Here is a 15,619-nt window from a genome sequence, read left to right as displayed (position 1 = left end):
GAGCATCTGCCAAGTCTGCCATTGAATATAGGGTGCCTACAGTATCAGAATGAGAGCATCAGCCAAGTCTGCCATTAAATAAAGGGTGCCTACAATATCAGAGAGCATCAGCCAAGTCTGCCATTGAATAAAGGGTGCAAACAGTATCAGAGAGCTTCAGCGAAGACTGCCATTGAATAAAAGATGCCTACAATATCAGAGAGCATCAGCCAAGTCTGCCATTGAATAAAGGGTGCCAACAGTAACAGAGAGCATCAGCCAAGTCTTCCATTGAATAAAGGATGCCTACAATATCAGAGAGCACCAGCCAAGTCTGCCATTGAATTAAGGGTGCCAACAGTATCGGAGAGCATCAGCCTAGCCTGCCATTGAATAAAGGGTGCCTGCAATATCAGAGAGCATCAGCCAAGTGTGCTGTTGAAAAAAGGGTGCCAACAGTATCAGAGAGCATCAGCCTAGCCTGCCATTGAATAAAGGGTGCCTGCAATATCAGAGAGCATCAGCCAAGTGTGCTGTTGAATAAAGGGTGCCAACAGTATCAGAGAGCTTCAGCGAAGACTGCCATTGAATAAAAGATGCCTACAATATCAGAGAGCATTAGCCAAGGCTGCCATTGAATAAAGGGTGCCAACAGTATCAGAGAGCATCAGCCAAGTCTTCCATTGAATAAAGGATGCCAACAGTATCAGAGAATATCTGCTAAGTCTGCCATTGAATAAAGGGTGCCTACGGTATCAGAAAGCATCTGCCAAGTGTGCTGTTGAATAAAGGGTGCTTACAATATCAGAGAGCATCAGCCAAGTCTGCTGTTGAATAAAGGGTGCCAACAGTATCAGAGAGCTTCAGCCAAGGCTGCCATTGAATAAAGGGTGCTAACAATATCAGAGAGCTTCAGCCAAGACTGCCATTGAATAAAGGGTGCCTACAATATCAGAGAGCATCAGCCAAGTGTGCCGTTGAATAAAGGGTGCCTACAATATCAGAGAGTATCAGCCAAGTGTGGCGTTGAATAAAGGGTGCCAACAGTATCAGAGAGCTTCAGCCAAGGCTACCATTGAATAAAGGGTGCCTACAATATCAGAGAGCATCAGCCAAGTCTGCCATTGAATAAAGGGTGCCAACAGTATCAGGAAGCATCAGCCAAGTCTGCCATTGAATAAAGGGTGCCTACAATATCAGAGAGCATCAGCCAAGTCTGCCATTGAATAAAGGGTGCAAACAGTATCAGAGAGCTTCAGCCAAGACTGCCATTGAATAAAGGGTGCCTACAATATCAGAGAGCATCAGCCAAGTCTGCCATTGAATAAAGGGTGCCAACAGTATCAGGAAGCATCAGCCAAGTCTGCCATTGAATAAAGGGTGCCTGCAATATCAGAGAGCATCAGCCAAGTCCAAGTCTGCCATTGAATAAAGGGTGCCAACAGTATTGGAGAGCATCGGCCTAGTCTGCCATTGAATAAAGAGTGCCTGCAATATCAGAGAGCATCAGCCAAGTGTGCCATTGAATAAAGGTTGCCTACAATATCAGAGAGCATCAGCCAAGTCTGGCGTTGAATAAAGGATGCCTACAATATCAGAGAGCATCAGCCAAGTGTGCCATTGAATAAAGGGTGCCTACAATATCAGAGAGTATCAGCCAAGTGTGGCGTTGAATAAAGGGTGCCAACAGTATCAGAGAGCTTCAGCCAAGACTGCCATTGAATAAAGGGTGCAAACAGTATCAGAGAGCTTCAGCCAAGACTGCCATTGAATAAAGGGTGCCTACAATATTAGAGAGCATCAGCCAAGTCTGCTGTTGAATAAAGGGTGCCAACAGTATCAGGAAGCATCAGCCAAGTCTGCCATTGAATAAAGGGTGCCTGCAATATCAGAGAGAATCAGCCAAGTCTGCCATTGAATAAAGGATGCCTGCAATATCAGTGAGCATCAGCCAAGTCTGTCATTGAATAAAGAGTGCCTGCAATATCAGAGAGCATCAGCCAACACTACCATTAGTGAGAACTCATACATTATAACAGAGCACAAGACAAGGCTGCCATGAAGTAATGCCAGTTTCTTGTACCTTAGAGCACCAAGCAAAAAAGTCATGAAATAACAGCACCTATAATTTCTTAAGTTAAAAGTAAAATGAAATAATAGTGTATATAAGAATGCATACAGTATCTTAGAGCAGCAGGGAAGACAGCCATGAAATTAGAGCACTTTTAGTATTTTACAACATCAGGCAAGAGTACCATGAAGTAAGAGTTAATATAGTATGAGCATAAAACATTATGAATAAGAATAATTGTATATAGTATCTGTATAGAACACTTTGAAAGCGCTTTGCAAGAATGCAGTGCAGTAGGAGTACCAAGAGTTTCTTAGACCTACAGCATCTTAGTGCACGTGGATATGTAAATGACGAAAAAGCTTCGTTGAAGCACAGTCCATCGCTGAAATAGATTGTCTAAATGAACATAATCAGTTAGTCATGCAGCCTGTTTCCTATGAATGAAAGCTAAAAGCTAATTCAATTAGCAAGTCTGATTATATGAGAATGGTTATAGTAAATTAATTTTTTTTTCTATAAGAAAGATGATTACTTGAGCAGATAATACATGGTATAAGCTTTGTGTCAACTGAACAATGAACTATACAGGCCATAGAATACAGTGTTATACATGGATAATGTTACGGGGCCTCTTATTTCCCAAAGGGTAGTAATGCAAATAATTCATTTAAGGTAGTTCTGCACATTTTTAACTCTGAAAACCATGGCTTCACATCATTTATCCCTAAAACATAAAACAAAATCTGGGTAACCTGATGTAAAGACATGTAAAACATACCATGAATAAGTGGCAACTCTTGTACAAACTGATTAAGACTATATCAGCATTTTATTTTTTGCATAAAGCTTAAATGAATTAATGAAATGTTTGCAGATGAAATATTTCAAAACAATGTCACACAATTAGCAAACTTTAGGCTTCCTTAGTCATGGACAGGTATCTCAAAATCATGCACACACACACTAATTGTGCAACTGTAAGATTCTTTAAAGAACTGTTAACATGAAAATCGAATCAGTCCAGAAAACTTGAGCACACAACCCTTCTCCTTATAGTTGGCTAGATTTTCTTGTTATGCCCCCGAAGGGAGGCATATTAGTTTTCAACTATCCGTCCATTCGTTCGTTCGTGCGTTAGTTCGTAACAACGTTAACTTTTTGCATTAGACCTTAGTGCAGCTTTTGATACGGTAGATCACAATATTCTTTTGGACGTTTTGAAATGTCAGTATGGTGTCTCTGGTGTTGCATTGGACTGGTTGAACTCATATCTGAGGCCACGGAGCTGCCGCGTGAGTGTGAATCAAACAGTGTCATCAGCACGTGAGCTTATGTGTAGTGTCCCCCAGGGAAGCTGTTTAGGGCCGTGGCTCTATCTCACGTACGCAGGAATGATTTTTGACATTGTTCCCCCGTCCATTTCCGTCTATGGTTTTGCCGACGACCACACCGCAAGCACACGTTTTAAGCCCGAACCATCCATCAAGGCTAAATCCATTGGTGAACTAGAGGAGTTTGCTACAGATTCAAATGGGTGGATGAACAGTAACAAACTAAAAATGAATTCCTCAAAAACTGAACATATTGCCTTTGGAAGTGTCCCTCAGTTGAATAAGTTAAATATTCATGAGATAGATATTTGTGGTGATAAAATCAAGAGACAGAGTAACATCAGATATTTTGGGGCCTATTTGGACGAAACTTTAACTTTCAAAGAGCATATAAAAATAAAGTGTAGAACGGCAATGTTGAACTTTTTCCGAATCAAAAACATTCGCAAATATTTGACTCAGGATGCAACTGAAACCTTAGTGCTATCGCTGGTTATTTCGCATTTAAACTACTGTAATGTTATTTTATACGGTATTTCTGATTGTGACATCGCAAAACTGCAACGCATTCAAAATATGTGTGCGAAGTTAGTTCTGAATCGTAGAAGAAGAGACAGTTCTAAGCAGGCACTCTACGATTTGCACTGGCTGCCGATCAAAGCCAGAATAAACTTTAAGATCTTGATGTACATGTTCAATTGCCATGTTGGAAATGCGCCTGCATATTTGATTGAACTCTTTACACCGAAAATCCCCCAGCGCTCCCTCAGATCCTCGGAGTTATCAGTTGACTGTTACACCGTCCCTTTCAACAAGCGAAAAACTTTTAGTGATAGAAGCTTTAGTACTATAGGGCCAAAGTTGTGGAACAATTTACCGCTGAACATCAGACAAAGTTCTTCAATTGACTGCTTTAAGAAAAAGTTGAAAACGCATTTCTTCAGAGACTACTTTGCATTATTCTAAGTTTTGACTGAGTTTTAAAACAGTGATGCTAGTGACAGTGATAAAAATTTAATGTTTGTCTGTGATAATTATATGTTAGTAATATTTTAAAATATAGTATTATCATTAACTTTAAATTAATAATTTCAATTTAATTCGTTTTAATTAATCTTATTTAAAATATTTTATATTTAATATTTTATTTCAACTTGTGTTGTACAACGCCATTGAATATGTTTTAAATGTAGAAATAGGCGTTTAAGCAAATAAACCAGTTTCAGTTTCAGTTAACTTTTTGCATGAAGGCACTTTACTCGCGAAACACTGCATCCAGGACCTTCAAACTTCATTTGCTGATAGTAATTATTGAGTACACCACTCCTACTGACTTTGGGGTCACCAGGTCAAAGGTCAAGGTCACAGGGTCCAACGTTAACATTTTGCATGCAGGCACTTTTCTCGCCAACCACTTCACCCAGGAGTCCGCCCGCTTAGCTCAGTAGGTAAGAGCGTTGGTCTACGGTTCGCGGGGTCACGAGTTCGATCCTTGGGCGGGGCGTATGTTCTCCATGACTATTTGATAAACGACATTGTGTCTGAAATCATTAGTCCTCCACCTCTGATTCATGTGGGGAAGTTGGCAGTTACTTGCGGAGAACAGGTTTGTACTGGTACAGGGAACACTGGTTAGGTTAACTGCCCGCCGTTACATGACTGAAATACTGTTGAAAAACGGCGTTAAACCCAAAACAAACAAACAAAACTTCACCCAGGACCTTCAGACTTCACGTGCTGATAGTACTTATTGAGTACACCACCCCTACTGACTTTGGGGTCACCAGGTCAAGGTCACAGGGGCCAGTGTTAACTTTCTGCATGAAGGCACTTTACTCGCGAACCACTGCACCCAGGACCTTCAAACTTCACATGCTGATAGTACTTACTAAGTACACCACACCTACTGACTAGGGGGTCACCAGATCAAAGGTCAAGGTCACAGGGGCCAATGTTAACATTTTGCATGATGGCACTTTACTCGCGAACCACTTCACTCAGGACGTTCAAACTTCACATGCTGATAGAACGTACTGAGTACACCACCCCTACTGACTTTGGGGTCACCAGGTCAAAGGTCACAGGGACCAACGTTAACTTTTTGCATGAAGGCACTTTAGTCGCGAACCACTTCACCTTGGACCTTCAAACTTCACATGTTGATAGTACTTATTGAGTACACCACCCCTACTGACTTTGGGGTCACCAGGTCAAAGGTCAAGGTGCTGCAGGGGCATTAGTCACCATTAGTGACAGCTCTTGTTTTGTTATCATATCTTAAAAATCCAAGGGAGAAAAATCTACAATGCAGACAACAAATGGATCTGAACATGAAGTACAACCTTAATTCCTGGGAGAAATGTTGTAATATTGGATTGTGAATGGAATGAGCAGGAACTGAAGCTTGATGTTAACACGATTACACGTTTCCAGACATCACATAATACCTTTATTAAAAGTATAATTCATTAGCTAAAAACATACATAATGTCATTCTTCTGGTATAAAGCAAAGAGGATTCCCCGGCTGCTATCTTTATTGCCATAAAGTCTAAATACAGTGTATAAATGGTTTGTGACTGACCTTTAAAGCTAGATTAACAATGTCTGTTCAGATATAAAATACTGGCAATAATTTTGTTTGTTCCTTGTTAATGAAGTTCCGAGTTTTTGTCTGATTTCTGCTTGTTTGCCTTCATCACTACATTATTAAGGAAGGCTAAAAATGCTATTAGACAGAACAAGAAAGGAAAATTTAATGGATACAGATTGACTGTCTCCAGTCTTATTTTGGGCATTTTTTATGTAAACTAGTGTTGCCCTGGTGTAGAAAGTTTAAAGCTTCTTTTCTGTTTTAAAGTAGGAAAATGTCTTGTGTACAAATTAAATGGACACTGGCCAGCATATGCTTATTTTGACCTGTTTGCTACCCAACTATAAATGATTTTCTATATCTAAATGACAGACAAATTACAGTATCCTAATGGACTTTCACTACTGGATGCACATGCCATTAAATGGGTCATGAAATTGGCCTTGATTTTTTCAAACGTTTTTAACAGTGTTTTAACAGGTCACCATTAATATTCACCCATTACTTCTTACTATTTAATCGGATTTTCATGACTATAGTTTTAATGCCATATATTAAAAAGCCATGAAATAAGTATATTAAAACCCTGGTAAAATATAACTTGTTAAAATGACTTTGATGGCCATGAAAAGCTGCTTAAAAAAACATTAAAATAAGTTAATTGGCTCCTTAAAACTCCATGAAAAATTTTAATTGGCATGAAATTAATGTGGCATTAAAAAAGTACCCCTTAATTCCACATTAATTAGTAAATACTAATGGGGTCATTAATTTTTTTTAATACTCTGTTAATGGCCGTTAATTATTAAAAATTGATTAATGGTCTCATTAAATATGTCGGATTCAATTTTAATGAGTTGGTAATATTTTAATGGTATAGCAAATTAAGGGCCATGAAAATTTGCCATCAGAATTAGATATCTTAAGATAATCAACTTCATATTGATATTTGTCGAACTGATTTAAACTACGTATTTATACACACGTTATAGTATCTATACATATGTACTGTTTTGTAAAATGCTAGAAGAATATTTGATTCTTTTTTTTCTCTCATTATTTTGTAATTTAAACACATGTAACAGCCTGGTACAAACATTTGTCATATTGTATCCTCATTCTGTCTTATGTTCATATGAAATGAGAAAATAAATGGATATTGTATTGTATTGTATTGTAATGAGAAGGGTTCACAGGTACCGGTTTAATAGATCAAGTGACCATGTGGGTAGTTTTAACTATTCAACATTTTTATATTGGCAAACATTCTGACCAAGTTTTTACTGGTACAGTCATTAGGCGTCAGGTGTATTCAAAAAGCAACTGTTGATGACAATGTCAGCGCACAATGGGCGATCACAATTTAGCTCTCCTGCAGTACTTTGTCTCCCCCACCCCCCACCAATCAAGTGTACCACACTCTTTGATTCATTGAAACGAAGAAGCCACTGGTCTGCCCATGCCCCAAATGAATTTAAATCAGACTGTAAAACTACACAATCATGTGTACTGTTCACTTCTCTATAAACCTTAGTTTCTACTCAAGGATTGGAAAATTTGAAAATCTAAACTGGTCTGAACACATTTTATAATGTAAATTCCTTACCCCACCCATTTTCTTATACAAATGCTGATAATTTGGACAGGAAAAACAGAAAAAGTGGCATGCATCAATACGTATTTACCCTTACCAAAATAATGTAGACTGATGTTATCAAATAAATTAATCTGTTTTCATCCGACTTTCATTGAAATAAATCCGATTTTTTGTAGGAACACAATTTGGTAAACATCCCTTACAGAAGCAAACCTCTGTGGCGTACATGCTGTGTATTTGCTGTGTATATGCCGCGAACACAGTAGTACACCAGAGGAGTACATTTTACATACACCGCATGCCGCGTACATGCCGCGTACTATTTCGACGAGTACACAGCATGTACGCAGGAGGTCACTAGTACACTTCAAGTACGCAGCACAGACTCTGAAAATTTAAGGAGTACACTGCATGTACGCAGGAGGGACTTGTACAAGAAAATAGTACACTGCATGTACACCGCAGATACTTCGAAATTTATAACACTTATATTTAGTTGCATTAAAGTTGTTTCCCCTTGATGCAGTTACGCCATTTTCTTCAGATGTTTACCAAATTACATGCTACAAAAATTAATTTATTTCATTGAAAAGTGGATGAAGAAAAGCATACTAATTTATTTGATAACATCAATCTACATTATTTTGGTAAGGGTAAATACTTATTGATGCATGTCACTTATCTTTTTTCTGTTTTTTTCTGTCCAAATGATCAGCATTTGCATAAGAAAGTTGGTGGGGTAAGGAATTTACATTATCACAGCAGTTTCGCCACAAGAGTACACAGCATGTATGCAGCAGGAGTACACAGCATGTACGCCGCAGGACTCGGGCCAGGAGTACACAGAATGTACGCCGCAGGAGTACACAGCATGTACGCGGCAGGAGTACACAGCATGTACGCTGCAGAGGTAGTACACTGCAGGCTCATTTGCATGTGAAAAGTGTATGTGCCGTGTACATGCTGCGTACTATTTCCTGCATACTGAATTCCTCCAGCATACATCCTGTGTACTATGTAGTCCACAGCATGTACGCAGCAAGTAGTACGCGGCAGAGCTCATTTGCATGTCAAAAGTGTACTACAAACGTACTATCGGTGTATGTGCGGTGTATATCCTGCGTACTATTTAAAGCCCTTGATTTCAGTACACATCATGTACGCATCATATACGCTGTATGTACACAGCAAGAGTACGCAGCAGGCCTTTTTCTTCTGTAAGGGATTTGAAAAAAATGGCGTAACTGCATCAAGGGGAAATAACTTTAATGCAACTAAATATAACATCATGATATATTATAGACGATGTGTGCATAGTATGTATTCATTGTGATGAAAGTCCATTTTAGAACAATATGGGATCGGAATTATAAGCATTCGATGGGACGAGTGCAAGCCAAAAACAAACAAAAACTATTTTTTGTGCCTCTGAAAATATACGAATCACATTTTACAGAATGTAGGATTTAATGGGCATCACACTGCTGTTAATACCAAACTAAATTTTTAACGGCATGATTCATGGTAAAAAATGGGTGTTTTAATGGTATTTTAACATGTAACCCATCAATATTGTGAAACCTGTTAAATAAAGTGATGCAAGAATTAATGGGGTTTATTAATTTTCCTATATTAGTGGATATTTTACAGGGTTTTAAACCATGTTTAATGGTACTGTATGTGCATCCAGTAGTGTTTGGTAGAAGATGTAGACAAGGTGGTAGAAGATGTAGACAAGGTGGTAGACAAGACACTTGCAAATGTTGCAATCCTTTACAAGTCTCATCTTTAAATGACTGCCTGTATCTCTGCCTTTCTGTATTACTCTCATCATTCTTGTTTGCAGCATAAAGGGTTCTGTAAATTGTTTATGACTATTGTAGCTTTTTTGATTATAAGTGGAAATAATTAGTAGAACAGCCAATGTGAGCTTACTAAAATTGATGATTGTACTCCATACTTCCTTCTGTCTGTTTGACATTTTAGCTGCCATCTGCAGCTATAATATATGAACAGATAGTGTTTTCTTAATCTCTCCATGAACTTCTTAAAGAAGAAATAAAGATATAGTAGAATAGTGTTTTAAAATATTTAAACAATATGAAGGGGAGATTTTTCTGTAGAATAAATTCACAAGGGCATAACTTGAATAAATTATGATATATGGCAAATTACTGATTTGGAGTCTTTAGATATATTAAAACAGGGTCCTGCTATATTTAACCCTTAGCCTGCTGGCGGCAAGTGACTTTGCCTTTGCGACCAGTGCAGACCAAGATCAGCCTGCACATCTGTGCAGTCTGATCATGGTCTGCACTGTTCGCTATTCAGTCAGTAAATTTTCAGCGAACACCCCTTTTAACAGTTAATGGTTCTGTCCAAATTGAAACATGGACAAGTTCATTATAGAAATTTAGCAGGGTAAGGGTTAATTTGTCTTTTAAACAAGTAGATTAAATTGGGAACCACTGACACATGTATAGCACCAAATATGGTAGGTCGATGGGAAGTCAACGCATAACCATGTTTTAATAGTGTTAGAATACTAGAGGTAGCACACCGTGTGGATTAAGTTACGAGTAAATTGATGTCTAGTGAGTTATTCTGCCAAACTAGCATTCTTTCTTGGTAACCTGTATGCTTAGAAATGATGTCAACATGATGATAGTATTGCCAGGTTTAAATGGGAATGATATTGGCTCTATATACTGCTTAGTGTTGAAGACCCAGGAGGCATAAACCCATCTGTCAGGCCGTCGGACAGAGCGCATCTGTCTGTAATACTTTCTTTTGTACTCAACTCCTACAGTTTCCATCCGATTGAAATAAAACTTGGTATACATCATCAACATTTGAACAGAAATGATGATACTAAAATATATGTTTTAAATTGCAGGATTCAGCGACCCTTACTGTATGTTGGGTATCATGCCCGGGCATAGAATTGAGAGTTTGGAAGGGACAGAAGGAGGTAGTATGGGCTCATCAGATGAGGAGAACTCTGGCAGATCTAGAGAAAAGGACAAAGGGAATTTTAGAAAGTTCTCTTTAAAAAAGAAGTCAGCGGCATTAAGAGATCTTCTCCCAGCAAAATATATCCAAACAACTCGAGTGATCCCAAATACACTGAACCCTGTGTGGAATGATAAATTTAGATTGTAAGTTGACATTTAAAACATGTTGCCATTTAAAGCAATTCAATATTTCAGATAATTGTATACTAATGCTGTTAGATAGTTAATCTATTGATTTTAAAGAAGTAGCTCATTAGTTAAAACATGTATTTGACCTTGACATTTCAGTGACCTTGAAGATGTACAGACTGACAGAGTGCATTTAGATATCTGGGATCATGATGATGAATTTTCAGTTATCGAAGCAGCAAAGAAGTTAAACGAAATACAGGGTATCAAGGGGCTTGGACGTTACTTCAAACAAGTTGCTCAGTCAGCTAGGACAAGCAAGAGTAGCGGCAACAGCGTTGATGACTTTCTCGGCTGTATCAATATATCTCTAGATGTAAGCCTTTTACTGGTGATATAGATATTTATCATGATGAGTTTCCTGTCTGAAATTTATCTTGTATTTCACCATAGAATATAAAACACTGTATTTATCTCACATCAGATATGGAAAAGTATTCAATGGCGACTACTTGCTTTAGTAATGACATCAAATATTTTTATTATTTCCTGAACAAATAATCTTAAATCTAGCTCTTGGACCCTTTTTTTTTTTGGTTAAAGTTGCTTTAAAAGTGCCCTGATTATTGGACTTTTTCACTTCACTGCACAAGACCTGTCTGATTACCATTATGCATAGACTTGTCACAGAAGTACTCTAGATAAGAGAATTTTAAGTCTTCCATTTTGAAAAGCTTTGTTTTCCTTTAGTCAGCAAAAAGTGGCATATTTTGGTTAATATTTCATAGATTTTTATTTAGTTCTTACTACTTGGAACAATATCAGTAAATCCGATATACAGTAAACAGTCCTGATTTGCTTTCTTGGAAAGTATCAAATATGCATAAACAGAGAAAATAAGTTTTTAGGTAATAAAGAAACCTATGATATAGTAAGTAATAATTTGCATGAATATTTCATTTAGAGAAAATATCATTTGTGTCTCCCCAGATAGAGTCAGGAAGCTTTAACATTTTGTTCATAGCATCATAAAAAGGTATTAGCAAGCCATGCCTAGGAAACATTTGATTTACATAAAGCTAATAGCCTGCCAAAAAAACTTTCCAGTTGTTTTATCCACATTTATCCTGTTTGAGTGTTGTTTCTAGCTTTGTTATGAAAGGAGATAAGGAGACAAGTTTTATTACATTCTGGTGTTGATATTTGCATCTTTGTCTAAAGCCATGAATCTAATTACTGTCTGGTCCACCACAGCCTTTACAGGACTTTTTATAAATTTTGTCCCTCCCCATGAGACCTGAACATTGAAAACAATTTCCATATAGATGACCTAGATGATCGCTATTGCATTTCAATCACTTAGCCAACCACCGGGGTCACTTTGACTTCGACTCCTGCCCGCTATTGACTTCTTGCCTATGACTAAGCTATTTGGGGGAGACATGTGCTTTTCTACAAAAGCATCTTCTAGATTTTTTATTAAATTTTACAAGATCTAGATGTAATTTATACATCATCCTTTCAGTTTACAGAAGTGGTTGTAACATTGTAAGAAGGTTGAAGGTGCAGATTGAAATATAAGGCTTGAAGGTAACCGTTATGCAGTAATGAGGCCCTGCTGATATTTCTATCCACACCTTCAACCAGTGATATACTCTTATTCTTAATATGAGCCGCGCCATGAGAAAACCAACATAGTGGCTTTGCGACCAGCATGGATCCAGACCAGCCTGCGCATCCACGCAGTCTGGTCAGGCTCCATGCTGTTCGCTTTTAAAGCCTATTGCAATTGGAGAAACTGTTAGCGAACAGAATGGATCCTGACCAGACCGCACGGATATGCAGGCTGGTCTGGATCCATGCTGGTTGCAAACCCACTATGTTGGTTTTCTCATGGCGCGGCTCATATGTATTCTTCAAAATATTAGAAAAAATAATTTAAAATGAATGCTTTTCTTTTGTAACATGTTTATTTTAAACTCAGTATCAGTCACAATGCTCCATATGTTCATAATATAGGTACAGTTAACGTAATGGGTCTATAATGACAGTTGGTAATTTCCATGCAATTACATCATCCTCTGTATGTGATTTCGGCATCATTTAGGCCTGAACAGAAAACGTATTTTCATAAGAAGCAGAGCATGTCGAAATCATACACAGAGAATATGTAAAGAAACAGAAATGGAACATTGTCAGTACGGGTTCAAAACTTTAACAGATTAAACTTGATAACTACAAGGAAACAAAAAAACATAACAAATGAGCTCAAAACATATTTTTTGAGATATCAAAATTCTAGTTTTGATAAGCTGCCACTTGAATGATATCACAACATGTAGGTTACACACTCCCCTTGTTTTACATTGCTGTTCAATGAAAATAAAGTGGAGACAATAGCCTATACATATTTGAAGAGAAATCAAGGAAAATTCTTGTTATGCAAAAAAAGGTGGATATTCCCTGGTTACCTTTAAGTGAACCCTGACAAATACCTAAGTCCTTAGTTACTGGAGTTTGATGTTGCCTGATGAATCTGTTATCTTATGTTAATGGTAAGTCTGTGCTGTCACAAAGATAGGAAATTAGATGAGTTTTCTATACATATATGGCATCCCTTCAGAATCAGCCATATTTCTATACCAAATGTAAAGAAGAATATCTGTGTGTTGAATGTTATGTTGATGAGTTTATGAATTATTTACAATTAAAACCCACAACTTTTTATTACCAGTGTACTAATAATCATGACCCCCTAGGGTTACTGGTACTGATGATAAACCCTGACAGATGATAAAGTCGATCACCTTGGAAATATTCGATTGCAATCGGTTATTTATAAAATTGAACACACCATCTAATAGTTTCCAGTAAAAACACCAACTGGTGTAAACAAAAACAGAATTGGTAAATATTCTATATAAATAAATGACTTACATTTATTTGTATAAAAAATATTTATCCAAAATTACTGGGGAAGAGGGTGTTTTTTGTGCATGCTCACTGCCGAAACATGAAGGCCTGACATTCAGGGTCACTTTTCATTACTTGATCAGGAATGACTGTTGCAGCTTTTTGAGAAAGTTTCAATATAATAATACAAAGAAAATTTTGTAAATGACAAAGTGGTCGAATTTATCATCAGTCAACATTCTTTCAGTCCCCATTTTACAAACCCCTTTCAGGGCCTTACTTTGTGTGAGTTTGCTTACTAAATATAAATTTGAATTATGTAAAGTTTTCAGCAAATGTTAAGCTTTATTTTGATACCGACCATTGATTACAATTTGCAGAAATAAAAATGTTACAGGTCAAAAACCGCATTTTCTGTTCGGGTTTATCGTCAATACCATTATATAGAGAAGTCCATGAGACATTATACACTTATTACAGGTCATTATGTTTTTCTTTGGTGTTAAAGTAACAGATATCAGGTGCCATACTGGACATCATTTTAGACATGGGCAGGCAGCTGGGTTTGAACTATATTTCTATTGATATTCTAAACATTATAAAAGCTATGTAACCTTCGAGGCTATTATAAAAATTGCTTTTTGCTTTGTAGGACATACCATCATCAGGTCATGAGAAATGGTACCAGCTCCAGGGGAGAACATCAAAGTCCAACGTGGAAGGTCAGATAAAGCTGAGGTTGACCCTAGCAACAAGAGAGGATCGTGGGATACCAGAAGATGATAACTGGACAGATGTTAGACAACATGAGGATCTAATCAGTATCTTCATTGAACATGAGGTTAGGAAATGCAAGGTTAGTAATTTGTCACTTTCAGTGGATGAATAGTGTTTGGTCTGTTACCCTAAACTTTCCACAAATAAATGAGTTTTTTTTGTCTTAGATATTTTACTTTTCTTGTTTTCTTCTCAAAGTTCTGAAGACACAAGAAGAAAATGTCATTTTTTTGAAATTAAATGCTCCATCCCTTGGAATTCAATATAACGAGTTTCAGCTGTATTATGAATCCATCTGGATATGGTAAACTTGTTCAGTGAAGGAAGCAATGTAGTAATGACTCTGTCTGTCCATCTGTCTGTCTGTTTCCAGACATTATCTGGTACGAACCATAACATTGAAATTATTCTAGGGATTAGGGATTACACAATGACACAAGGACTTCAGGAGAGTGCAGTGTACAATAACCTTGCTTACTTTTTGAATTATCTCCCTTCCTTATATTTAGTTGTCAAGGCCATAACTATAAAAAGTGTTGGAGGGAGTGTATGCAAACTGCATTCAAAATTAGAAACATTTAAAGAGAAGGTGCATTATACAGTAACCATAACTCTACCTTCCTTATTTTTTTCCCTCAGTGTCTAAGACCCAGGGTTATATAGTGATTTGAACTGTCTGTCTGTCCATCCATCCGTCAGTGAGTTCATCAGACTTTTTGTGTATTTGTTGGATGTACCTTTATGTATGTATATTACAGGAGGGTTCATATCGGTGGCATGGTGAGCTGCCTCAGGCAGCACAAACCATCATTCACCAACATGCTGTGCAAGGGGACATAACTCCAGTACAACAGGCAGTGTGGTAATTATCAATTTTGTTCTAATTTACATTGACCTGTGTAATGATATGTTCATTTGCTGTGTGCTTTTATGTGCTTTTATTTCACATGAATCAATATGGCTAAGTTTCATCTTGAGAGGCCATTAAGTAAATTTTTATCGCAGTGAACCCATTTGAACAGACCTCTTTCAGGTTTGCTCCTAGACTAATGGTTTTGCATTTTTAGCTCATCTGATTTTTTGAAAAAAAATGATGAGTTATTGTCATCACTGTGAGCGGTTGTCGGCGTCGGCGTCGGCGTCTGCGTCGGCGTTGCTTGTTAAGTTTTATGTTTAGGTCAGTTTTTCATCCAAAACTATTAAAGCTATTGTT

General features: G+C 37.4%; 1 protein-coding gene across 6 annotated transcripts in view; it reads left to right on the top strand.

Moving 5' to 3' along the window:
- The window catches only part of LOC123564244 (BAI1-associated protein 3-like), a 408,668-nt gene that overhangs the window by 309,658 nt on the left and 83,391 nt on the right, over nucleotides 1-15,619 (top strand). For all 6 annotated transcript variants that reach the window (XM_045357655.2, XM_045357656.2, XM_045357654.2 and 3 more), the window contains 4 exons: nucleotides 10,470-10,731; nucleotides 10,876-11,092; nucleotides 14,282-14,485; nucleotides 15,165-15,268. In XM_045357655.2, the coding sequence (XP_045213590.2) occupies nucleotides 10,470-10,731; nucleotides 10,876-11,092; nucleotides 14,282-14,485; nucleotides 15,165-15,268 (787 nt within the window). The remainder of the gene's footprint in view (nucleotides 1-10,469; nucleotides 10,732-10,875; nucleotides 11,093-14,281; nucleotides 14,486-15,164; nucleotides 15,269-15,619) is intronic.

Source organism: Mercenaria mercenaria, chromosome 2, assembly GCF_021730395.1.
Source record: "Mercenaria mercenaria strain notata chromosome 2, MADL_Memer_1, whole genome shotgun sequence".
NCBI lineage: Eukaryota > Metazoa > Mollusca > Bivalvia > Venerida > Veneridae > Mercenaria > Mercenaria mercenaria.
The sequence above is the reverse complement of the archived record's forward strand: the minus strand, read 5'-3'. Positions and strand labels throughout refer to the sequence as shown.